Below are 26,640 nucleotides of genomic sequence, written 5' to 3'. Positions count from 1 at the left end.
ATCACATCAAAATTCTAACCTTAAAAATATAAATTTCCATACTGGGTTAAATTCTTGGTTTGCATCAGAATTCTTATGTTTCAGATTTAAGTTTACACTTCTTATCATGTTGTTTGGTTGACACAAAACATATACCAAAATGCATATACAAAACCATACCAAAATTTGTATTTTTATAGAAAATCACTCAACAATGCTACATATCACTTTTAACATTTTAAAAATGAATCTTTTTATATTTTTAATATATTATCTTTGCAACTTAAATAGAACACAAAACTTTCTGTCTTGAATTATTCCAAAGTTATGGATTTTTAAATAGTAATGCCCTACTGGCACAGCAAATAGAACTCAACTTTTGAGTCATGTAAAGATGAAACCACAATGTCATGTTCCAAAACTGCAAGGACTGAAACATGAGAGCTCACACATTTCTTTATTTGAAAACGTGATCCAATTTAGAGTTTGTGATCTAAATATGCATGATTATGTTCCAAGGTTTTCAGAATTACACAATAAGACAGTGCTGTTATGGTCGTCCTCTCTGGGGTTTGCGAGTCCCTGCAGGACACCTTCATTCTGTACCTCTCCTTTTACTTGTGCTTCAAATCTGTATCAGCGTCATTTGCAGTGCAGACCAAAGAGCTGTGCGGGACTTTCTTGTAGCCAAACCCATGTTCTTCACTGCTGCAGCCAGAAGCAATATATCTAAAAGAGGAAAAACAAAACAAATACATTTTTATATAAGAATAATAAAACAGAAAAGTCAAAGATTTTCTCAGGCTTGTTTCATTTATAGCTGATACTGGATCTTGTCCAGGTGATTCTTAAAAGAGCAAATAGTATTATATTTGATAACATGGCTAGGCTGCTTCCTCTCACCCAGCTCTTTCAAAGGCCTAAGTTTCCATTTTTGTCATCTGGTTCATATTTCTCTATGGATTCTGTGTTCCTGGGACTAACTTGGATATGTTTGAAATGATTTTGGTATAGTTAGTAAACCTGAAAAGTTTCCAGATGATGTCAAAATAACAGGATTAACAAACATGTATAAACGCAGTTTAAAAAAAATAAACTAAGGAAATTGAAAGGTCAATACCTAAACTATCCCATTTAGACTTCCAATTCATATAACTGTAATGATAGATTTATATTATACAAATTAGATCTTAGACTATTTTCCCACATTAAATGTCACTGGAGTCTTTAATACCGTTATCTTCTCTGAATCTTGGAGGTCCCTTCAGCTGCTGATTTGATGAGTGAATTAATTCCATCCTTTGCTGTGCCTCATCAATAACTTCAAGATGTTCTTCAAGTGCAGCATTGATATTAGCATGCAAAGGGACGCCAATAAGATGCTCCATTTTTCTTAAAAGGCCTATAACCTTATGAAAAACAAACAACAAACTCAATTATTGGTTGAATCAATGTTGTAAATTAAGTGATTAAAGGTTAAAGTCTCATTTTTATAGCTTATATTCCAGTGCAATCTTCTCTTTGGTGAAAGACAAGGTTAAAAGAAAAATACTCAATCAACATTCCCAAAGTGTCTGTTTCTTGGAAGTTGTTATTCCTCATGAAATAAAAAACACTTAAGGGTGTTACACGGAACAAACCTCTGTTATCTCATTCAACAGGTCCACAATAAGATTATGGATGTGTAAAGTATTAGGGAGATGATTTGGAAAGGAGCTGCTGTTAACAGCCGAGATTCTCATCCCTGGATAGCTCCCAGCAAGAACGTTTTCAGTCTGTTAAGAAAAGGAAGAAGAACCACAAAGAACAATTTTATCATAACTTTTGAGTATTTTTTAAATGAAAATATTTTATGAATCAGCATGCTTAAAAAACACAAATAACAAATTTACCAAGTAATCTACTGCTCATGGACATCAAGGAGAAGTAAGGTGGCTAGATTCGTAAATTCTAAAAGCTCCACAGTGAGTGAAACTTGATCACTAAAGCTCACGAGGGTGAAGCAGAATAAACATACAACTAAACCTTAATTCCTGTCCATAAATCATTTGTGTTATGTCTTTTGAAGGAGACTCAATGATCTAAAGTCCATCTTTTCTACAAAAAAAGATGTACTGACCAGTTAGAATAATTCAGTATTCTGCTAAAAAAGGAGAATATCAATGGCACTTTAAAGTTCATTCTTTAATGTATTGGATTTATGTTTCCCACCAATTTAGTTTGGTTATATGGATTTGTTGATATCATACAGGTATATAATAAAAGAAACAATTTATACAATGTTTACCTTTTTTCTCTCTTTTTCTAGCAATCTCTGCTGTTCATAACATTCCACAAAATGAAGATGGAGCTGGCCTAAAGGACCACACCACTTCTTCTTCAATCCATTGAATGTAAAAGTTGGAGTTCTGCCAGGTAAAGGAATATCCCCATTCTTGCCATTAGCAGTGGGGTAAAACTGATTGAACTCATTGTCTGGTAGCGCATTATGATGATCAAAAAGAGAAACAGAGCTACCATGAGGAACAGTGGATTGTGAGGAAGACATTTTTGAGTTAAGATTCGAGCAGGACTTATTTTGCCTATTCTCACCCACTGCATACAAATTTGGGAAGAAAAATTCTTGGGGTGTTTTTCCTGGGTGAATCATACAGGTACGTCTGCTTCCACTGAGTAGCCTTTGGAATCTATGTACACCTTCCATAACATCAAGGTTACGATTCAGAATGTTTTGTTTCATTTCTCCCTCATGCTGGCTATTCATATCCTGCTCAGCGTCCCTGCAAGCACCACTGTGCTGAAAGGAAACTCCATAGCTGGGAAGACTTTTATGTTTTCTGCTCTTAGTGGACTGTAATTCCAATCCCTCGTCTCCTGTTCCCCTTCTCAGCCCTTCTACATTTACACCCATCTGACTCTGGCTTGTAAACTTGTAATAGGGCTGCTCGCTCTGACAGTTTGGCGGTACGTGTATATTCTGGAAAGAGAAGAATGTACGAAGAGAACCAAAAAAAGTATCCCCGTGACTGAAGTACTCAGTGTTCAAATCCAGACAATCCCTTGAGCCACAACTATGTTGTGTCTGCACCTCAACCGTACTGAGAGCATCACCGTGCTCTCCACATTCCCCATTCAGTTCTTTCCTGTACTGCATTTTTTTATTGTTGGGTGCAAGAATTTTGTAATATTTATAACTCTGGCTGTTTGATACTTTGTCTTTACACCATCTCTGTCCAGTTTGTTGAGGCTGGAACTCATTTCTATAAAAATCATGTTCACCAACAGGCACCGTCTGCACATTAACAGCTATTTTATTCGCTTCTTGCATGTCAATCCTCTTGCTTTTGTTGGTTACTGAGCTACAGCAGCTTGAATATTCAGAATAAGGATCCATGTTCAACTTGTCTGGGTCAGAGTCCCTCCGCACAATTGGAGCTTTGTTTTTTGTGAAAAGGGTATTTAACAAAACTGGTGACTGCATTTTATGAGAAGTCACCTGAGAAGAAAGTGTAGTTTCTCCACTGCTTGAGGGAGGAAGCCACTGATCTGTAAAACCACACACATTTATTTGCCGATGCAGCTCGGTTTTTGGTTGTAATTCTTCATATCCTGGACTTTGTAAATAGGATGAATTCAAGTGCATTTTAGATTCAGCATGTATGTCTTGCTGGAAAATGTCCTTTGAATTTGAAGACCAAATATGTCTTACACTGGTGGCTGGTGACCTACAGAGATACAGAAGAAATGTTAAAAACCTGATATTCAATCACCAGATTAATTATTCAATCTCCAGCACCACAAGTACTTACTCCTCTCCAAAACATGCATCCATCTTATCTGACTCTTGTAAAATGTTTGACACCAATCCATAAAGATCTGCATCAGTCCCACAACAGTTTTCCTCTGCAAAATATCTGTGAAAGGGATGATAATTCAGAAACACTTTACATTTAAAAATAAACTTCAGGAAAACAGCAACAGTCCTGTATAGTAGGATACTATTATTCTTTGGACATTATTGGATCTTTTGTTTTGATTTAATAAGCCATAATACACAGATTTTGTAACCATGAATATTTGTAATCTGTATAAAAAGTAATGTCACAATGTCATCTGAAAGTAATGTCAAAATTATTCAAATTAAATAATCCGGATCACAAAATTACAGATTCTGAATCATTTTATCCATATTAACTGAACAGCATACATGAATGGGGGATGTTCTAAAACACACAACACATGCAAGAGTTCATTTTAAAATGTCAGAATGAACTGAAAGAATACAGCTTTCAGTAACATTTGTCATTTGATTATTATATGACTGTCATATGAGATTCCCAAAGGATATAATAATATGTATTTTAAAGTAATTTGTATTGATCCAGTTTTAATTAGACTGAATGAATATATTCCAAATTTTAATAAAAAACAAAACTGTACAGAAAGCCTGTGGCACAATTCTCCCCATTATGGTGATCAGAAATTAATAAATTTGGTTCCACAAGAAAAAATCTTATTCATGAAAAAATCTAAGAATGTGAGACGTATTCTAAGACCCTGATATTTTAGTTAACTTCAGTAAAGCAGGATTATAATTATTTCCATACAGATCATTTAGACAAATTGTATACCTGTTGCCAGCATAGCCCTGGCCATATTCAAGTGGTTTGTATGTGTCCCCAGGTGCTGTCCACGGTGTAGTTTGTCCAGTATAGCCCTCAGACAGCAAAACATCAGCTACAGCCTGTGAAAGAACAGTGTTACCCCCTGTCTGGATCACTTGTAACAGCATATCAATGCAGGGCAAAGCAGGGCACAAACACACACGCTCACACCACGGAGAGTTTTCCCAGAAGTCAATTAACCTACCAGTACAGTATGTCGTGGACAGTGGGAGAAAACCGGAGCACACAGCAGAAATCAATGGAGAGAGGATATACAAACACCACACACGTATCACCCTAGGAATTCAACCCAGGACCCCAGTCCTGGAAGGCATTAATGCTAATCAATGGCACCCAGCAACAGCACAATGCCTATAGGACGTTGACACACCCTTTCCAAAATAACACATTTTGTGGCCTGACAGTCTGAAATCAAAACACAATAAATCAGAATTTATTTGACCTTACCTTTATTTACACATTATAGTACATAACCTCCAAGTGAAAAACTTTGGCGCAAACATTCTGAAAAGTAATTTCAAATCAAAGCCTAGAAAAACGAGCTGGATACAGGAGCTGGTGCACGGACCCCCTCGTAACACCAATTGCATATTAGCTCTGGTGTCACCAATTGCATCCCACATCACACAACAAGCTAATCACCCTCCACCTGTGCTCAATCGTGGTGATTCTGGTGATTTCAGAATAAAATGAGCTGCTCCTCTGCTGGATAGTGCGTCTCAAAGTAAAAAAGTCAACTGCTGCAGCTCTGAACTGCCATTTCTTTTTTTGAAGTGACTCCTTTTCGAGCAGGGCTGACGTGTTGCCGTCATTCCTTTAACTTGAGCCGGACATGTAAACTATTCTTGAGCAGTTTAATAATCCAAGCCGCTCCTTGCACGTTAAAAAGACGCATAAACCGGTACGAGCAACGGCCCCGTGGCTTGTGACAGCGAAAACGAAGACTATACACGACGTTATGACGCAACTTCACAAAGTAACATTTTAAAAGTTTTCCTACAACGATGACGAACTATTGCTAACAGTGCGATAGAGGGGAAAAAACGTACACCTAAAACTAACGGGATGACACCAAACGGAAATTAGAAACAAATAACAGGGCACACACTCAACAGTCTACTATGTACATTGTATCACTGCAGTTATTTGTTTATAGTAAACACCTCAAATACTTCGCCACTAAACCACAATAAGATAGTTATTGTTTGCACCGTCCACCATACAACTCTACGATTTATTTTTCCGCTGAAAACGTTAAATAACCGATTTAATCAGAATCCAAAAATGCGGCAAACGTCAAACTTACCGCAGACGTCATAATTAACTTTATTTCAACAGAGTCCATCTACTCACCTCCATTGTTAACTCTCGCCAAATTCAGCTCCCTCTTGTGTGTGTATATACATATATTTTTGGAAATCGCGATCACAGCGCAGAAGGTGACGGACGCCCCAGGCCGCGAAATACCGACTGCGCAACTCCAGGGCACGGCAGAGAGGCAGCCGAGGCCGGTCAATACACTTTAGGCAACTCTAAAATATAGTCGAAGAACGAATTAAATCATATTCGAGTGTCTTTCACTGTTTAAAGGTCGGAAAGGACTGTAATTCCGTTTTATAGCCACCCAACTGACACGAAACCAAATAACTGCCCGACCAATGGTGTCGCGAGTCGAGTTGCGCAACGGCAGTTGGCGCCTTGAGGCTGCTCTAACCAGCACGATTCACGTTGAAGCAACAATAAACGATAAAAAAAAAAATTAAAATAACATTTATGGTAAAATTATGTCGAGATATATATATAATTTCCCCGAGGAAAAGAGACACTGAAGACTTTTAAAGACTGAACCTCCAATCCCCGCTGAGTGGAAATAAACTCGGAGGACAATCGGAAATCTGTCATCTTGAGTTAAAAACTACGCTTGGCTTTCCAGCCATGAGAAATTAAGTCTATGCTATGGATAAAGCTGCATCTGGAGCACTCTTGAGAGGCTCAGATCTTAAAGGTTGTTACAAACTAGAGTACATCTCTTGGAGCATCAAGTTATTTATTTTTATTTTACTATGCATTACCACTGAAAGCCTACGTGTTGCAATTTGAGTATCTTTTATGTGGGACCTTATCTAAAGCCTTCTGAAAATCTAGTAGGCATATGTTCTAATATGCTTGTATTTATGACTTTTACATCTTTATACTTACTGTATATAGCGCTTTTCCGGGCTGTCCACTGTTTTTACAGGTACGGGGACCCCACCAATGTGTAGCCCCACCTGGACGATGCGATAGTTTTACTGCAATAGAAGTAATGCTCTTATTCTGATTTATAGTTTAATAACCTAGCATATAATATATGTAGCACTTACTGGTTTGTAATTACTTCGTTCAGTTTTGTCACCCCCTTTTGCATATGGTTGCTACATAATTTTCCCTGGATGAGATGCCAGTCTATCCCAGAGTGCACACACAAGTACACAGGGATAATTTAGACACTAACAATCGCCAGCAGGATGCAGGCAGAACATGCAAACTCAAAATGTAATGTTTCTTGGGCTAGAAACAAATCCAGGACCCCAAGACCTGAAAGTCAAAGACCGTGACTGTCAATGAATATAATGGCCTGTTTGTTTAATGTAAACGTCTGACAGCAGTAGCAGTAGTGCACTAACAATTTTGCTGGCTGCCTTCACAATCCTGCTCAGCCTGTTTTCATTGTGTGTATATTAAGGATACCAAACCAGGTGAATCTCCAGTGAATATAAGGGCAGACTCAATGAAAGGTCTACAGAATAAAGTCATTGAAAGAGCAGTTTTCTTAGGGGAGAACAATCACTGCTGGCTCTTCCACGAATGCTGGTTCTGTAGCTGGTAGTTGCTTTCTATAATCAATGATCATGTCTTCGGTTTTTATACATTAAGTTGGGTAATTGGCTTCAAGAAAAACAGGCCCTGTTGTGAGTGTGTGTGTGTGCATGTGCCATGTGATGGACTGGTGTCCCCCCTCCCTACACCTGTGGTCCTGACAAGCAACCTCTGTCTCCCCCAAGACCCTGTATTGGATAAAGCTGTTAGATTATGGATGGATACTATGAAAACAAATTAGATGTCCCTTGTTTTACACCAGTTTATTTTGAAAGTCCATTTCACTTTTCCTGCCTGCTGAAATCAGAAATCCATTTCAGATTCTACAATTTATTTTTTAAATGGAGTAGTATCCTCATCATTACCATAATGAGATGGGTTCCTTGCTCCATCTGTGACTCAACGGGGCCTTATAGCAGACGCATCTCTTAGCTTTAAAAATAAATCCAGTCATTAAAAAAAAGAAAAGAAAATTAAAACAAAGTCGTCTCTGAGTTCATTTTCTCAGTGTCCCTTCATTTCCATTATTCTTCTACAGGAATGGAGAGATGATTCAGTTGGGCTGCTCCAGGCTGTGCTGATGTTTGGGTCTCTTGCCTCTCTGCAGCACTTCCTCTCCATTCTGACATTCCCCTCGCTCCAGGCGGCCTCTCTTCACAAAATGCTCTATCCTGGACTCCAGACTCTCACAGCGAGGCCTGTCCAGCAGGGGGCGGTAGTTCCGTTGTCGGGAGCCTTCCAGGAGCCAACAAGATTGAAAGGAAGTCTCTCCTGAAAGAGAGAGACGCACCACAACACAAAAAACAGGTCACGTTCCTGCATGCTTCCGCAGCTGCCAAACACTCAAAACAAATGTACAAGGTGGATGTCGGAATTCAGTATTTCAGGAATCCAGAAAAGGAACTTTAACTACAGCCACACAACAGTCCTCAGGGGTCACTGAGCTTTCAGCTTTTCGTCCCAACCATGATTTCAGCTCAATCTCACCAAACAATTTAGACATTGACCAGAGAAGTTAAACAACTCCTATAACGACGGATGTGGGCTTGACCAATGACAGTGATTAAAACAGATGGACCCACTGACCTCTCTCTTGCAGGCCCTGGATCATGTCATGGATAAGCTGTGTCCTGACAGCCATCTGCGTCCAGTGCTGCTGCAGGTTGGAGAGCACCGAGTGGGCGAGATCATCGCTCTCACCCTGCCAGCTCAGTCCCTCAAAGTGGCAGTCATACAGAACCAGGGGGTAGTCTATCGCCATGCTGAAACACACAACATCAGTCTGAGGCTGCATTCAAACAGGACCTCCTTTCACATGCTCTGTGCTGAACACTTAATACCCAAAATAGGAGGGTATTCAACATGCAGCCCTACCAGTGTTCACCCTCTCAATACCTCTCAATTACAGGAATGAACCAAATGTGGCAAAATTATGCAGTGCAATGGACTGAAAAGGGTTGAGCTTCAGTGGGTCATATACAGTTCAAACTAGACAAGACTGTGGTGCAACTATGTTTTATTATTATTAAATTCTTCTGGGTTGCCTGCAAAAGAGTTCGCCACATCCAATCTTCCCTCACCTGTACTGGGGTTTTCTGGGATTGTTCTGAACATCTAATAACTGGTCAATGACATCTGGGGTTTCCAGTTTCTGTCCAATGAGGAAAAGGATGGCCATCATACAACGGACCTGTAGAATACAGAATAAACATACCAAAGGAAAAAAAATGTAATCATATCATCACTGAAAATCCTCAACAGCACTGACATACTGTTGTCAAAAAGCATTTATCTACACAAAGGCTTGTGGGAATCTTGGACAAGCTACCCAGGCGTGTTGTTGAAGACAGAGCGTTAATTTCTTTCAAGAAACAGCTGAGAACCTGGGATCTAATATACATCAGCATTCAAACATGCTCGATATATTAAAAAGGATAGGAGGCTGTTTGGCCTTTCTTATGCTCTTGGGAACCTGATGTCAGCTGTATCAAAGTTTTAAAAGCAAGGCTTAGACAGGGGCCATGGAGCTACTGTACAATGATTTTCTGCAGGAAATTGATTTCTCTGGCATTGCAAGAATATTCCCCATTTCACATTGCAACAGGTAAAATTCTAGAAGAAGGGTCAAACATTTCCTGCTCCACTCACCTGATGATAGAGGAAGGCCAGTCCTTTAACCTCGAACACGTAGAGGCCATACGGGTCAGAGGACATGTGGTGGTGTGGCTGGGCAGGTCGGACGGTGGCCGACAGGATAGTTCTCTGGAATTGAAGAACCCCATTGCCCACATCCATCTTACACAGGTTCCTGAAGTCATGCGTGCCTTCATAGCTGCAGAACAAGGATGTGAATCAAACAGCCGTTATCACATAGCCTCACCTGTCAGACCTCAGAAGCTAAACAGGACTGGGATTAGAAGCGGGTTAGGAGACCTCAAAGCAAAGTCATGTTTGTGGACCAGCAGGTGGAGCTCCAAACTCATGCCAGACTATGGAGACAGGGGACGCTAAGAGGCAGGACGTGCTGTCCCTCAGATAAGACATTAAACCTTAACTCCATGGGACAAAGAGGCCACAGCACACTTTGTAAGGATCAGGCTAACCCCGTTGTCCCCGTTAATCTGGAAGGAAGACTTCCTCAGCTTCATCTCCCTAAATTTTCTCATCAGCTCAATCAGGGCAGTGGCCTCTCACTTCCTCTGGTCACCTGTGTTGGCTGGAGACCTGCTGGCAAAAGAACGTCTTTGCCCACATCACCCCCTCATCGGCTCTGCAGAGGAAACCCCAGTCAGCTCTGCCCACCGTTTGGCCGCTGCCGCCATCAGCTCGACATCCAGGTCTCCGCGGGGAAAATAGTAGCGGTACGTCCTGGACTGGCAGTCGAAGCGAGCGCTGAAACCCGTCTCCACCGGCGCCCAGTCTAGCACCCGGATGTCCTGGGGCAGCACCCGGTTCAGGATCTTGACGTAGGGCAACTCTGCTGAGCTCGAAGTGTCCTTGGTGTTCGGGACAGCGCCCTGGACTGGTGGGATCACCCCCAACCCCCCACAGAACTGTGTAGAGCGCAGATCGATGGAGATCACCTGGAATGCACACAGAAACAAGCTGGAAAGCTGGAGGCACTGATGACTTTCAAATCCTGGACTGATGCTGTGTTGGAATCTCTTACTGCAGTGGTTCTCAATATGTGTCCTGGAAGACCCTGATGTTGTGTATTTTTTCATTCCAAATAGACCATCCATCCATTTCCTAACCACTTCATCCAATTCAGGGTTTTGGGGGAGCAGCAGCCTATCCTGACAAGCAACAGGAGCAAGGCTGGACCGGGACACCTGGTCATCGGAGGCCAGACAGACACACTCACACCTGGGTCAGTTCTCACCAGTGCTAACTGCTCATTGAAGATGCTTTTCTACACAGGAGTTAAGTAGGTTTAAGACTGAAATTTGTTTTCCCGTTTGTATGATTTATGTAATCCTAAATCCCGTGGCTGCAGTTTAAGCTCCAGATGGTGCTCTATGAAATGGTGGTTATTTCAATTTTTCCACTACTGCTTTCTAAAGTGGCACGACAGCTGTGAAATGCCTGGAGGGTTTGGGGGCAGAGGTGTGCTCAGTGATCTATGAAACCCAAAGATGCCTTGTGAAGTTTGAATTGGGCCCCATGGAAGAAGTGAGGAATCTGATAAAGCCCTGAAAAGAAGACACAGCTGTTCTCAATGAAGCATAATTGAGCAAAGCTGAAACCTGGCAGGTTTTGCCATACAGTTTTAGTATGATCCAACACTCTTTGCCAAACTGTCCGTACACCTTACTAATCACCCAGTCTGTCATCCAAACAGAGGTATTACTGAGGGAAAGCCTTTGTTTAGTTTCTGGAAAACAGATTTTGTTTGAAACATTTCCTAGGTGTTACAGTATGTTTCAAAAACAGTCAAAGACCTCAATAAAAGGCGTAGCCTATTCATTCTGTAGTTAATTTCAACTCGGCTATGCATCCCCAGGGACACACGACAGAGCTTATAGTTCCTATTAAAAGTCAAGAAAACAAATCCTGATATTCTTAATACCAAACACAAGGAATGCCTTTTTACACCGATGACGCTTTAAAAATGGAAAGACACAAAGGATCAGCTTTCTTTGTGCCACATTGAAACAAATTGCAGACGACCCTCTTTACATTTCTGTAATTTCAAACTTCACAAGGCACCGATTACATGGAGAAGAAGGCCACAGGTCGTTCCAATATGAGAATAATTCAAAAACTATCTCCATGTATTTCAGCAGTGCAGCTCGTCCTCAGATTAGTCACAGGGCACAAAGCAGTACCTGAGAGAAAGCGCTCACGCCTTTGTCCGTTCGCCCACAGCGGTGGTAACTGGAGCTCTGCCGGTCCCTGATCAGGCGGGTCTTCACCAGGGCCTCGAACAGCCTGGCCTCCACAGTGTTGTCCGTGTTCTCCTGGCACGCGTAGCCATGGTAACCCCAGCCCAGGTAGGCAAGCCGCAGAGCCACGTGCCGCCGGGGGTGAGCTGCGAAATCGAAGGCCCTCCCCTTCTTCCTAGTCTTCCCGGCGCCTTCTCCCACCTGCCCCGGGGTCTCCTCGGCTCGCCCGTCGCCCTGCGGGGGGCCCGCCCCCTTCGCCCCGTCGCCCTCTGGCCCCCTCTCCGCCAGCTGGGCTCTCAGCCTGCCCAGCTCCTCCTCCAGCTCCCTCAGCCTGTGCGACAAGGCCTCGCCGGAGAGGGCCGGGGGAGGGCTGCCCTCGGACATGTCTGTGGCTTGGAGGAGCGAGCAATGTCCTGAAAGACCAGCATTTGAGACGAGACTAAATACAGTTCATGGCAACTCCTCACTGGCAGAGCAGAATACCTTCCGCGCGTCAGCCAGGTGAGGGCGACACTTGAGTGCCGAAGTATGATAGGTCCCCTGCTATTTGTAAAGCTATTTGTGTAAGGAATAATAATTATTAGTATGAGAGGAAAGGAACCCTTGTTTGTCAGCACTGCTTACCGTGAAACAATGCAATAACCATTAAAATACGTTACCCTCACTGCAATGCACTATACTGTAAGTCACTTCATGTTTCATGGGCTGCAATGCCCCTGTATAGTTGATAATTCAATATCAGAGTCTTCTTGTGCATTGTGATGGTGAATGTAGGGGGTTTGTTTAAAGACATCTATGGGAGTGAAAATTAGAGACACCTTGATTGATTAATTAGCATCCAGAGTGAATAAAACGCCAAAGGTGAAAAAAAGCACATCTGATTGGCTCTGTGGGACACTGGCCACACCTGTGGACTAATAATCTGGTGTATATTAGTAGCCAGGAGGAGATAGTTGTGTGTAGGCTTCTGTAAGAGTTGATGAGCTCAGAAATGAACAGAGTGTAGAGAGCACAGGCTTCTGGCTCCTGTACTTTTCTACCAGCAGCCAGGTTTGAGGGTTTAATAGGAGAGAGTTTGAATGAAGACCACTGAGATGCAGGAATTATGATTAGAGAAAGAAAGGCCAAGAACATTCCAGTATTTGAGTATTTGAGAAGGCTCCAATGTCTTCTTAAGGAAAGTGATTAGCCGTTTTAAAGCTGGAAGACTGGGTGTATAGGGTTAACTGCGTCAGTCTCTGAGTAGAAAAGGCAGACGTTTGTGTCTATTTGAGAGGAATTTGCCCGTTAAGCTCTTCCAAAGTTTAATTCCTTTTCAGCTCTTCCTTATTTGGTCAATGTGACCGTGCCGGACTGCAGGCGTCTGTGAGTGGGGTTCTGTCGAGACTCAGTCGCTGACCCCACTCAGACACGCAAGTGTTAAGATAATAAAAGCTGACTATGAGCTACATCTTGTAGTTCGTGGGACGGTCAACACCAAGCCCTATATGAAAATGTGATACAATCTCACCTGTGTCTATTTAGCAACAACAAGCACAGCTTTATAGACATTTCGGTTGTGTTGATAAAAATCTTGAGTTTTATGAAATCTTAAATACGATGTACTAATTACGTACAGCTCCTGTACCCTAGAACTTTAGATACTTTCAAACTGTCTTTACCTTCTGTTCTATGAAATAGTTCATTTTATTTCTTACCTCAGGCTGATTATGTAATGCCCAGATTTCAATGCGGCACGATTTATTTCCCAAGCACTCTCAATCTTCCCTTTTCCAATCGGGATCTACAGCGAATACCTCGTGTCCATCAATTTATATATTTGCAACCCGCTCTGTAAACACGGCTTCCTGATGACGCACAAAATCAGCGCCGTCGCAGAGCTTTCCTGGGAGATGTAGTTTTTGTCTATAAGTATGTGCCGTTTACTTACTGTGCGGGTTTCGGTAAATTAATGAACTAGGTAGAAAGTGTATCTGTGTACATTTCACTATTTCAAAACAGTTTTCTGCATATGTTTTATTAAACTGTAAAGTAAAAATATCAATATAAAAGGCCTGTCTTTATGTCAAGCGTGATATAAAATGTTATTTGAGAAAGGATAATACAACATACTATACAAGTGCATATACTTTTAAAATATATATATATACTATAGAACACGGTACAAACAAGGAAATCCCTTATTTCATCAGTAAATCAAATTCTTACATTCCCTAACTAATGCTATCTGGGCATGTTTTGTTGTTTTTTCTTTCCTGCCCTTCAATGCATAATGCATCTCGTTTCGTTGATTTCTAATGAGAAGCCGTAGCTCCTAACTGAAGCCATAATTTATTGGTACATCATTATTAGCATTTTTCTATATTTAACAATGGGATTACCTTTATTATCGTATCAACAACTAATGAAGCCATTTAGCGCCAATAAAAATTACCAATACCGCAGTAATATATTTCTTCTCAGTGAGATTTCTTCGACTATTTTATGGTAATAGATATAACTCTAAGGCTATTTAAGTAAATTGTGTTAGGGAGAATATCAAATAGCACGCCTTGTCTAATTGCTATACCACGGCTGCCCTCTAGGTGGAACTGTTTCCTCATAATGCTATATCGATGGAAGAAGGTTTAAGGTCCGAACCGCAGCGTCTTCTCTTCTTGTCGGCCTGATGTACACTACTTTTTTGCAGCCAACGCGCGCTCTTCAAGGTCTTTTAACATCACTGTTTTGAGCTTATTACAACCAAGTCAGACATTAATTTACTACGTTATTTTTAAAATAAATTAGCGCTAATTAGCACTTTTAAACTAAATTTTAATAATAATATCCATTTTTAACCAGAACGAACGTCTTCTCCACCGTCCTACCCACATTCTTTAAATAGAAATGATAAATTATGAAATGAAGATATTGAGCTAACAGTTTCTTAATGTTTTCCTAGTTTAGTTACATCGGTCAATGTTAGGAGTCAGTTGGGACAGTTACTGGAATTAGAGGCACGCTGTATCTAATAGGAGTTTGATTTTTCAAAATGCACTCTGATATTTTTTTAGCTGGATTTTTTAGGCTTCGAGACTATAGAAAATAATAATTGCATTTTAAGTTTGTATTTGGACCACTACTTCACATTTTCCCCAGAGGCCAGTTACCCTACCAGTTACCCTACCAGTATGTGTACCAGTATGTCTTTGGACTGTAAGAGGAAACCAGAGCACCCAAAGGAGACCCTTGTGAATGTGGGGAGAACATGCAAACTCCCCACAGATAGAACAGGAATTTAACCCAGGCCACCACTGTGCCACCATGTTGCTCCTTGAGTTTATTCCATTGTCTGAATGTACATGATAGAGCACTGACTGTTGTTTATATGTCTACTGTACATAGTCCCGTTTTACCCCTGTAATGCTGTACACTATAGAGAGTAACAATATAGAGTAATTCTAGGGCTGAGCCAAAGGTAGTCTGAGTTTCTTTTTGTGATCTGTACAGCTAATCTGATGGAAGTTACTGTAGAGTCCAGAGTTCTATTAAAAATGGATCTTAAATAATTCCGATACAGGCGTTTAACTAAAAACAGGACTATCCTTTAAGTGAGTTAGGCTCTCCAAAGTGCAAAAAGATTTTTTTTCTGGCCAGAGCTTCAGCGGATGTGGCTCTTATTAAAAAAAAACAACAGAAAAACTTTTTTTTAACAAACTAATTCAAACCCCTTTGATATCAAGAAATGCTTTGAACTCTCCGAAACTCCTTGCCAAGACATTGCAGATCTTTGAAACCCCCCGATACAATCTGTGGATTTGGGATTTGCGCTCTGAGACAAGAATGCGGCCTCGTCTGTCTCAGCCAGCTGGTGGCGTTTCTGTGCCGCGCTCTGTTTTTGTTCTTTCTAACGCAGGACGGTGATTTATCATTGCTCTGTTCGAGAGATTCGTATCATGAAAGTGCACTTCTGCCTCCCACCCCAGACGGTCTTGATCTTGAGTGGGACTGGGGACTGAGCACAACCTTTGCTAGGATAATAAATATCCCCAAAGCCCAGAAGTTTTGCCAGGGAAGCAGTGTGGTCCACAGCTTAACAGGCACACACACAGTCGAAGGATTCTGGCCTGTGTCCCTGGCTCTCACTCTGGCTCACACCACATGTACGATCTATGATCTTCTGCTGCAGTGATAGGAGACATCAGGCTCCAATAAGCCTGTTATAAGAGTAATATCCTTACACTTATACAGCGCTGCTTTTCGGGACACTCCACTCAGAGAGCCTGACAGGTAATGGGGACTCCCCTCCACCACCACCAATGTGTAGCCTCCACCTGGATGATGTGATGACAGCCAGAGTGCGCCAGTATGCTCATCACACATCAACTATCCGTGGGGAGGGGAACAGAGGGATGAAGCCAGTTCATAGATGAAGATTATTAGGAGGCCAGGAATAGTAAAGGCTAGGAGGAAAGTTGCACCTCTTCCAGCAGCAACCTTAGATTTCCCAGGAGGTCTCCCACCCAGGTACTGATGACGCTGTTAGATCTAAACACAGCCTTGCCATTTTGCCAGTACCTTTGATTCCTGGACATGCTGGGTTTTGGTTTTATGAATTCTTTTCCAACTTACAGAATTGAGACCAGTGGTTCACCCACAGGACTGAGGACTTATGACCACTGTACAGTATGTCCAAAACATGCCAGAGAATTTAAACACGGGGTTTGGATAGTATTGCTCTCAAGCTGTAACACGATTGTTCCTTTTAAAAGGAAAACAAACAAAAAAAAAGGAACCAAAAGAACTCAAACCTGAAATTAGAGAAGTACTGACAAACACAATGTCACTTAAGGTAATTATAGACAGTAATCAATCTTTTATTGCCCAGTGACAAAAATTTGAGATAACGAAAACTTAAACACAACAATCCAATATTTCCCTGTGCACTTGACACAACATATCAAGCCACTCTTTTAAAATATACTATCCATCCTTCCATCCATTTTTAACTGCTTTATCCAATACAGGGTTGCAAGGGAGCTGGAGTCCATCCAGGGAAACATCAGGCTCACACAGACATGCACACTGTCAAACCAGAGCAAAGTTTCCCAGAAGCAAATTAATCTACCACTATGTTATTAGACTTTGGGAGAATACCAGACCAGCCAGTAGAACCCATGTAAACACAGAGAGAACATACAAACTCCACACAGACAGAAACACCTGTCTGAAACCTCAAGAACTTGACAGTTCCTAACCCTTTACAGCACTAGCAGGCTGACCTGTAGACCATCTGACATACCCACCCAGGAAAGCCTCCTGACACCTGGTGAGGTCCACAGTGCCATACAGGAGAGTTAGTGCCAAGAGGAGGAGCAGCGTGTCTCTCACTGGCATCACTACAAGCCTGCTGGCACCCACCATGCCACAGGAATTGCTGCTATACTGAAGCCAAGAGGACATGGCCAATTAAAATCCGCCTAACCCCAGCTGCACGCAATCAGTGTTGCGACACTGCTTGGGAATTCCTGAAAGCAGTTAGCTAATGGCCAGAGCTTCAGCCACAGATGTCTGGACCACAGGGTTTAACCTGAACTCCAAGTAGGAGTCATGTGGGAGTCGCATACATTCATTATTAAATTTGTTAGCATGTATAAAGTTATTATATTTCACAGCTATTTACTCTGATGAAATAGAGATTTAAACTAATTACCTGCCCATAAAGCAGGACCTTGCATTGGCATATTAATGGACTAGATTTTATAAAAAGGTATTTATGCCTTAGGCCCCCAAGACCTATAGAAGACTCCATTATGTTTTAGCTCTCAAATACTGTGTCAGAGGCATATTGTACACCTCTTCTTGGCCTCTGTATCAGGACCTGTCACACTGACAGGAAGTGTCTTCCAGATATTGGTGGTTACAGTGCATCACTGGCAGCAACCTCAAAGAACTCGAGCCCTGGGTTCGATTCTGACCTGGATTGCCTTCTGTGTGGACTGTGCTCTTCTTTCTGTGCTCTTCCGGTGTTTCTGTTTCCTCCCACTTCCCACAGTTAAGCTTCTTTGGCTTGATTGGCAGTTCAAGACTGTCCCTTGCTCTGTGACCCTGTAATGGACCAGGGTAAAAACAATCATATGCTCTGAATTCCTGCCTTGAATGCTACGTTCATGAATGTGGCTTTCTGGTAATGGAATTCAAGAAGCATTCCAATACCTTCTTGAGATTGTGCCTAGTCAAGTCAAGGTTTTGGTGAGGGAAACTCCCACATTAGGTTTAAGTCCCAATGAAGAGATCATACATTTATGTTCAGTTTGTTCCGTTGTAAAAGATCTCTTGTATTCATATGCAATATCATTTATTTGTTTAAGGAAAAGACAATACTGTACATTCTCTGTCTGTGTGCCATAAGAGCAGCACTGCCCCGAGGCCTGTCATAAAATAGCACAACAAAACAGCATGCACAGCTTGAAAAGAAAGCTCTCAGTCTGCTCTTGAATTTGACCCAACTGGTTATAGTATCGATGAAAGGCACACTGTTCTGTTTTCGTCAAGTTCCAAGAAGTCAAGAGAATCAATCTGTTGTGACAAGAGAAATATTTTCCTAATAATTTCTCAAACCATTATGCCACATGTAGAAAATCTAAGTTTATCAAAGCCAATGGTAACATATTTAATTCAAGGCTTTATGAAAAATAAAACAAAGAGATTTATTTGATCTCTGTTCCTTCTTCTCCTCCATTCATCTTCCTGTCCTATTATATACACATTTTCACATGGTGGTTTGGCTTCCAGTTTTAAAATCTTTGATTTCAGAACACACACGCACAAGTCACTCCTTCACTGATGATTATATAGTATGTGTCTTTGTTATAGTCTGGTATTGATCACATCCTACTGGGCCCCAAAGAGCAGGCATCTCCTGTTCCTCTCCACCCACTACATTGCTCTGAAGGCCATCTTAAGAAGATCAGATGGAGTTTGAGTCTGGTCAGTGCTGTGAGTGGAGATGTCAACACAAGATGAATACTATATGCTGCTGCTTCAAATGCTACTTGTAGACCACATTGAATGACACTGTTCTCTCTAGATCAATTCATCCATTTTCTAACCGCTTCTTCCAATTCAGGACAGTGTGGAAGCTGGAGCCTATCCTGGCAAGACACAGGCATGTGGCAAGCTACACCCTGGATGGGACACCATTGCATGGCACACATACTAAGACACAGACACACCAGGGCCAATTTTCCCAGAAGCTAATTGACCTGTTTTTGGACTGTGGGAGGAAACCAGAGCACCTGGGGGAAATCCAGGAGCTCTGAAGAACACACAGACTCCACACAGATAGTGCCCCAGGTCTGGAATTGAAGCCAAGGCTCCAGGCAACAATGCTAACCTCTGTGGCAACCTGCCACCTATTTCAATGCCCAGGTCAGTAACAAAAACGTTACACACAAGAGGAGGCCATTCTGCCCATGTAGCTCATTTGGTTGCTCATGGCTAATTGATCTGAGAATCTCATCCAGCTGTTTCTTCTATGAAGCCTTGAATAGCACAGCTGGTTATTGACTCCCAAATCACTTAGTCTCTATTCAACACAATATGATTTGTGGGCTGTACAATACTCGCAACAGTGGAATTTGAATTTGTTATGATTAATAATGCTAGAGAAATTCTGTACTTAGAGAGCAAAGAACAGGTTTGGCCATCTTAGGATCTAATACAATAAAATACAATGTTTGGTAATTGTATTTTAAAGAGAATTATGTTGTAAAACAGCAAAAACACAGAACCTAATTACATACAAAAGTCAGACCATTTTCAGAACCATTTTAGATAAGGGCATTATAGCTCTGCACCTTGTTAACCCTGTGGATTCAAGCTTTAGCTGAGCTCTCAGTGAGTTTACAGGAAATATAACCCAGTTAATGACTCACTTAACCTTTTTATACTTGTTTTTAATCCTGGACGTTGGTGACTTCAAATACAATTTGAGGTTCAGTACACCACCTGATATCTGCCTCTGTATAAAATCAATTTTAACAGATTAGGTGAGATTGGTGCTCACTCTCTGGTCTGTGTGGGTCCTAATGCCCCAGTATAGTGATGGGGACACTATACTGTAAAAAGGTGCCGTCCTTCGGATGAGACGTAAAACCGAGGTCCTGACTCTCTGTGGTCATTAAAAATCCTAGGGTGTTTCTTAAGAAGAGTAGGGGTGTTACCCCAGCATCCTGGCCAAATTTTCCATTGGCCTTTACCAATCATGGTCTCCTAATAATCCCCATCTCTGACTTGGCTTCCTCCCCACTGAAAGCTGGTGTGTGGGGAGCGTACTGGCGCACTATGGCTGCCATCACATAATCCAGGTGGGGCTGCACACTGGTGGTGGTGGAGGGGATCTCCATTACCTGTTAAGCGCTTTGAGTGGAGTGTCCAGTAAAGCACTATAGAAGTGTAAGGATATGTTATTATTATTAATCTTCTTTTAATTTACCTTAAATCAAGTCTACGAAGCAAGTATTCCTTTTATTAAATCAATTTTCTTACCTCTTTATTCAGTACTTGTTCATGGGAGAGCCAGAGCCTATCGCGGCAAACAACAGACGCACGTCAGATTAGTTCATTTAAAATTTCAGTTAATCGAGAAAGCAGAGGAATGAACAGTGGCCTTTTTTAAACAAGTGTTAACAGCTGTTACAAATGAATTACAATGCTAATTTTCAGACAGCATCCACTGGTGTTAGCAAAATACAAATCTGCCTGGATTAACTGTTAACTTCAAACAAAACCACTAAGATTTCAGTTGAAGATTGTCCCAGATTGTACAGTATTACTGCATGCAGAAGAAAAAACTGAGAAGCGCAGAACAGTCGAAAATGTCGAGAACTGTCCAACAATAATGCAGACTAATAATGTTCATTAATATTTACATTAATGTATGTATATTTAGTAAATAAAGGTTCCCAGTACTGTTACTAAGATTTTTTTTCCTTTAATCTGCAGAGCAACACTAAAGAGTTTTCCTCCTTTTATGTAGTTACAGAATATTTTACCTTTTAATTAAACAACACATTTGCGTTCCCAGCACCATACAGATAATCATCAGCCCCGTCGTCAACTTTCGAAAGTTTAGACTAAGAAACGTTTTCGTGCGCGACCCCCTCCCAAACTCGCGACAATTCTCCGCTGCCTCTTTAAAAGCGAGGAAAGTTGGAGCTTTGAGAAACTGATCTCATTATGTTGCGGTTGACAGAGTCTGTCCCGGGTTGGTAGTGCTCCTGCGATTCGATTGGCTGTGAGGAAATTTTGGGAAGGGGCTTCGGGGAGGAAAGGCGGTTTCAAGACCCCCACACATTTGTTGTCTTTGCTATGTCCCGTTGTGGGCTAGGGAGACTTGAAACGGACTAATTTGGTCGCACAAAGGGAAAAAAAAGTCTTACGGTCTCCGTCGGTAAGCTAACAGTTGTACAAGGAGTACAGTTTTACAGATGTGACTGAGATTCTTAAAAACCAAACTCCTGTTCATGCCTCAAGACTTTTTTATTTAATTCTACCGAACAATACTCTCTTCTTCTGTAAGAGCTGAAAGGAATCAAAGAAGCCAACGTCTAAACAGACATGACTGTATACAGGACGCCCGCTTTGCTTGCCCTGCTGTTGCCGTCCTGTCTCCTGGTTTCTGCGCAGTATCAGGGGGATAGTGGAATTGCCTTCCCCGATCACGGCTTCTGTCAGCCGATCTCTATCCCGCTGTGCACGGACATCGCCTACAACCAGACTATAATGCCCAATTTGGTAGGACACTACAATCAGGAGGACGCGGGACTCGAGGTGCATCAGTTTTACCCGTTGGTCAAAGTGCAGTGTTCGCCGGAGCTCAAGTTTTTCCTCTGCTCCATGTACGCCCCGGTGTGCACGGTGCTGGACAAAGCCATTCCTCCGTGCCGGTCCATCTGCGAGAGAGCCAAGCAAGGATGCGAAGCCCTCATGAACAAATTCGGCTTTCAGTGGCCAGAGAGGCTGCGGTGCGAGAACTTTCCTGTCCTGGGAGACGGGCAGATCTGCGTGGGGCAGAATGAATCGGACAGCGGGGTGCCCACTGTCACCAACCCGCCGATGCACATCCCCGCCCCGGGAACCCCTGGGACACGCGTGTACTCCACCCCTGACAGACCCTTCCGCTGCCCCAAGGTGCTGACAGTGCCCTCTTACTTGAACTACAGGTTTCTGGGGGAGGTGGACTGCGCTGCGCCCTGCGAACCCTCCAGAAACATCGGGTACATGTTTTTCAGTGAGGAGGAGATCAAGTTCGCCCGAGTGTGGATACTGATCTGGTCCTCTCTGTGCTGTGCGTCCACCTTGTTCACCGTGACCACCTATCTGGTGGACATGCAGCGTTTCAAATACCCGGAGCGCCCCATTATATTTTTATCGGGGTGCTACACTATGGTTTCCATCGCCTTCATAGCGGGGTTTTTCTTGGGGGACAAGGTGGTCTGCAACGAGCCCTTTACAGCTGACAGCTATAAGACCGTGGTGCAGGGGACGAAAAAGGAGGGGTGCACTATTTTATTCATGATGCTGTACTTCTTCAGCATGGCCAGCTCCATCTGGTGGGTCATTCTTTCCCTGACGTGGTTCCTAGCGGCAGGGATGAAGTGGGGCCACGAAGCCATCGAGTCCAATTCGCAATATTTCCACCTGGCAGCTTGGTCAGTGCCGGCCATTAAAACCATCAGCATTCTGGCTATGGGGCAGATTGACGGCGACATGCTGAGCGGCGTCTGCTTCGTGGGGCTCAACAGCCTTGACCCCTTGCGGGGGTTTGTGCTGGCGCCGCTTTTTGTGTACTTGTTCATCGGCACTTCCTTCCTGCTGGCCGGCTTCGTGTCCCTCTTCCGAATCCGCACCATCATGAAGCACGACGGGACCAAGACGGAGAAGCTGGAGAGGCTCATGGTGCGGATCGGGGTTTTCAGCGTGCTGTACACTGTGCCGGCCACAATCGTCATCGCCTGTTTCTTTTACGAGCAGGCGTTCCGAGGGCACTGGGAGCGCAGCTGGATCAGTCACAACTGCAAAGCCCTGGCCATCCCCTGTCCCCTGCAGTACACGCCGAGAATGACGCCGGATTTCACCGTGTACATGATCAAATATCTCATGACTCTGATTGTGGGTATCACCTCTGGCTTTTGGATCTGGTCCGGCAAGACTTTACATTCGTGGCGCAGGTTTTACACCAGACTCACGAACGGGCAACACGGGGAAACCACGGTTTAACCCAACCGTCCCACAGCCCTCTTCTAGCAGATACTGCAGGGCTTAATATTATATTTCGATTTTTTCGAGGACCCCAGCTTTACGTTTTTTTTTGACCATTTTATCAAATTCCGTAATAAAAAGAAAGCGTGAATCTGCGCTGTCCTGCTCTAGTTCGAACTTAACTGACACTTGAGATTCGGAAGTGAACATTTTGTACGCTGATATCCCCTCCTCCTCACTTCTGTGTTTCCTTTTAAAATTGACCAGCAGTCAAACGTTTGCCTAAGAGAGAAACCATCTGTTTTTTTTTTTCAGGGGGGAGGGGATACTTGTAAGGGCGGCGATTTTAATACAGATCGTTCGTTTTTATGCCAATTAATTTGCCCGGGGCGTAATGAAATGTATTGTAAATAGCATTTGTAAAAATAAAATAAAATATAATTATATATTTGTATTTAAAGAAAGAAAAGAGCAATACCTTGAAACAAGCTTCTTGGCAGACGTGCATCTTATAAATGGAGCCATAGACTTTCAATGCTGTTTTTGTTGGCAGGACTGACGAGGCACAGTTGAACTTTATCTGTCAAACCAAGATCTGTAATCATTTTCCCCTGATGTACGAGATTATGGAATCTGTTTTACATTAAAGAATGCCTTGGCCACAGCCTCTGCCTGGCGTGCCGCTGGTCCCTGAGGAGTAAGATTTAAACCCAAGGCGCAACAAACAAGCAGTGATTCTGAGAGGCAGTACTTAGGCATGCTGCGGGGAGTGACGACTCACTCCACTCTTTCAAGAATATTTGTGTAAGGAAATAGGACATTAATTTAACACAGGTTTACTTCACGTCTTTGAAAAAGCAAGGCAGACTCTAGTTTTGTGTCGGTACCCCTCACGAATCGGATCCTGCGTTAACAAATCCTGTGATACAACTTTGACTTGAATGGGCATGGAAGCCAATTTTATTAAGAAGTAAATATGAGCCACATGGCTCCGAAAAAAGTAAATAAATTGGAGGCACACGATTCCCTAATGTTTGAAAGCATTTTTTTTCTATTTTTTTTTTTACATTTTGCAGCTTCAATATAAAAAACGCAGTGTCTGCGAACAATTTATGTTAAATTGAATATTACTTGCCGGTGTTTCTAGAATGCCAGTGCAGTTTCTTTAAGCTAAAGTATTTTTGTTCGTTTTATGGTTGAATTAGGCGGGCAGACTGTGTTGATTTGTATCTCATACTGGGCCTTTCTGTAAAATTGTTCCACTTTGGTTTTCTTTCTTTGCTGAAGTGTTTAAAATACCGCAGTCTAGTTTAATTCTTGGTTTGGAAAGTCGTTTTCTTTTTCAAATACCCTGGAATAAAATATTGCATAGCGTAATGTTCAAAGCATTGACTCTTAATTGCTAGAATCCACAGTAAAACCGTTAACTGTTATCTGTGACAAAGAGTAACCGAACTTTTCCACGTGGCATATTTGCTGAATTGTGACCCACAAAACATCTTCAACGAATTCTGCTCTTTTTCATTTTGAATATCTTAACTCTTTCAAGGAGAAGGTTATCGTTTTGTTCCATTAAATCTTGTACTTAACATGCACACATAAGATTCATCTCAGTCTGACTCATGCTTATGAACGTCGCTTAGAAACAGCTAAGATGTTTCAGCAAAGTGTATCTACTTTTTACGAAAGGTTTTGGCAGCTCTATGTAAGAGTCATAAAGAGAACTATTAAAATGCCATTGCTACATGTTTATGATCCGTCCCAGCTTTTACTTGTGTCTTTAATTGTTCATGTCGAAACATTTTTTGTTTAACAAATACAATAATTTTTTCACATTGTTCAAAACTGAGTATTGAGAAATACAAATGGTGCAATATTAACGAGCAACGGGCAATTAATGTGTTTTGTTTTGTTTTGTTTTTGACCTAAATCTCTGTGAAAAAAATAAATTAGAAGAATACAATTACCCACATTCACACTTCAGCGGAAACTAAAATACTGGGAAACTTATCAGCTGGGGGTTTTGATTAAAAAATTATTCATTGAAGAAAGGGGTTTAAATATTTGATTATTTTAAGAATGCCTGGTTATGCTGCGAACGTAATTAAAAACTTTCGGGTTATGGATAAGCAACCCGTATTCCCAGTGAAAAAATACTCGAAACGTAAATAGAAGATCAGTAGATTTCCACTATTAACTTTCCAAACGTTGATAATTGTGTGCTTAATTATTTAAACTAATTCTTTCTTTGTGTAGGAGAATGAGTCGGACTGTAACTGTAACAATCAGGCGTAAAATTTTTTTGGAACTGTAGGGCTACCAGGTAGGCCTACTGCAGGTAACTTTACAAAATTAGTATAATAAAATACACTTGTGCTGTTTTACGAGATCTTTTGACAGAGGAGAAACGGGCAATTTGGGGAGGAGATCTGTCAGGGGCTGTAAATTTTACAGTAGACTCCTTGTGAACTGTATCATATATTCTGTTGTTCGTGCACAAACGCTGATCGTATTTCCTCTACATTGTGTTTCTCTAGGGCATATAATTTCATGGTCTTGCTCAAGCACAATGAGTATCCTTGTTTCCTTGACCGGTTATAATACGCTGTCTTCAGTAAGCTCTTCGTTTATTATTTTCTTTCATTTGCGCCACAAGTCAAATCCACCGAAAGCATGCAGTCACGCACTGTAATGTACAGTAACTACATTAACTCAGATATGTGACAAGGTACCATGTTACTTTTTTGTTTAACGTGTCTAAGCATGCAGCTATCACGAAGACTTTTATTTTTTTCAGGGCTTTTTTTAGATATCCCTTGACGGCAATCATTGAATTCTCTCAGTTCTCTTCAAAGAGGGAAACGTATTTTAGTAATAGGCAAAGGTATGGTACAGCTTGCTTTGATAAGAGCAGTATGTTTTCGCTTCCCAATTACTAAAGGTTTACTGTATCTCCTTGGATCAGTGACAAGGAATTCGTGAGTTCGTCTTTCGTCGGTTTTATCGGTATTTAGAACGAATATTAGATGATGCTTCTATTCAAGAAAATACTACATAGTAATATTTTACATTATTACGTAGTAAAGGTGGGGGAAAATTCTTCATCACGAGTTTAAATTCTTGAATGTGTCAAACTAAGAGCGTAAGGCCGAGACTTAAACGGCAGTCCGTGTTTCCATAATCCTTTATTTAGCATTATTTAGCAACAGAAAGAATTGCAAATCTGTCCATTTTCATTCCAGGCACCTTTCGGAATTATATTCATTTGGCTAATGTTAATTGAAATGTTCTCATGGAAATGAACATTGGCCTATTATCATGGACCATTGATTGTATCGACCCCAAGGACTGAAATCCCCACCCCACAAGGAGCCAATTACAGACCCCTAGTCCAAGCAGAGTGCGCTCCGAGAGCCTACAACCTTCTCCCTCTCCCCCTCTCCCCGTCACGCCACGGCCCCGTCCCCCCGCTCTGCCCAGATGAACGG

General features: G+C 41.9%; 3 protein-coding genes across 8 annotated transcripts; 1 reads left to right on the top strand and 2 right to left on the bottom strand.

The window, feature by feature from the left end:
• Window positions 1-417: 417 nt before the first annotated feature.
• Window positions 418-6,381, bottom strand: moto (minamoto). The gene is made up of 7 exons (XM_015362021.2): window positions 6,018-6,381; window positions 4,611-4,723; window positions 3,789-3,893; window positions 2,267-3,704; window positions 1,620-1,754; window positions 1,214-1,388; window positions 418-708 (listed from the first exon to the last, which is right to left on the bottom strand). Exons 1-7 carry the CDS (start codon window positions 6,021-6,023, stop codon window positions 605-607), a joined length of 2,076 nt encoding a protein of 691 aa, XP_015217507.2. The 5' UTR covers window positions 6,024-6,381; the 3' UTR covers window positions 418-604.
• Window positions 6,382-7,767: 1,386 nt separating this feature from the next.
• pus3 (pseudouridylate synthase 3) lies at window positions 7,768-23,875 on the bottom strand. 6 transcript variants are annotated; one of them, XM_015362044.2, is made up of 9 exons: window positions 20,944-21,239; window positions 20,438-20,474; window positions 17,866-17,995; window positions 11,852-12,321; window positions 10,326-10,606; window positions 9,672-9,855; window positions 9,104-9,213; window positions 8,610-8,785; window positions 7,768-8,294 (listed from the first exon to the last, which is right to left on the bottom strand). In XM_015362044.2, exons 1-9 carry the CDS (start codon window positions 20,991-20,993, stop codon window positions 8,077-8,079), a joined length of 1,656 nt encoding a protein of 551 aa, XP_015217530.2. In that variant the 5' UTR covers window positions 20,994-21,239; the 3' UTR covers window positions 7,768-8,076. The 6 variants fall into 6 exon arrangements, with proteins under 6 accessions (XP_015217530.2, XP_015217531.2, XP_015217534.2 ...); XM_015362045.2 differs by lacking the exons at window positions 20,438-20,474; window positions 20,944-21,239 and adding an exon at window positions 23,631-23,875; XM_015362048.2 differs by lacking the exon at window positions 17,866-17,995.
• On the top strand, window positions 21,301-24,902 carry fzd2 (frizzled class receptor 2). Its single transcript, XM_006638166.3, has one exon. It carries the CDS (start codon window positions 21,509-21,511, stop codon window positions 23,168-23,170), a length of 1,662 nt encoding a protein of 553 aa, XP_006638229.1. The 5' UTR covers window positions 21,301-21,508; the 3' UTR covers window positions 23,171-24,902.
• Window positions 24,903-26,640: the final 1,738 nt, after the last annotated feature.

The sequence above is a fragment of the Lepisosteus oculatus genome, chromosome 28 (genome assembly GCF_040954835.1).
Source record: "Lepisosteus oculatus isolate fLepOcu1 chromosome 28, fLepOcu1.hap2, whole genome shotgun sequence".
Classification (NCBI taxonomy): Eukaryota; Metazoa; Chordata; class Actinopteri; order Semionotiformes; family Lepisosteidae; genus Lepisosteus; species Lepisosteus oculatus.
The sequence above is the reverse complement of the archived record's forward strand: the minus strand, read 5'-3'. Positions and strand labels throughout refer to the sequence as shown.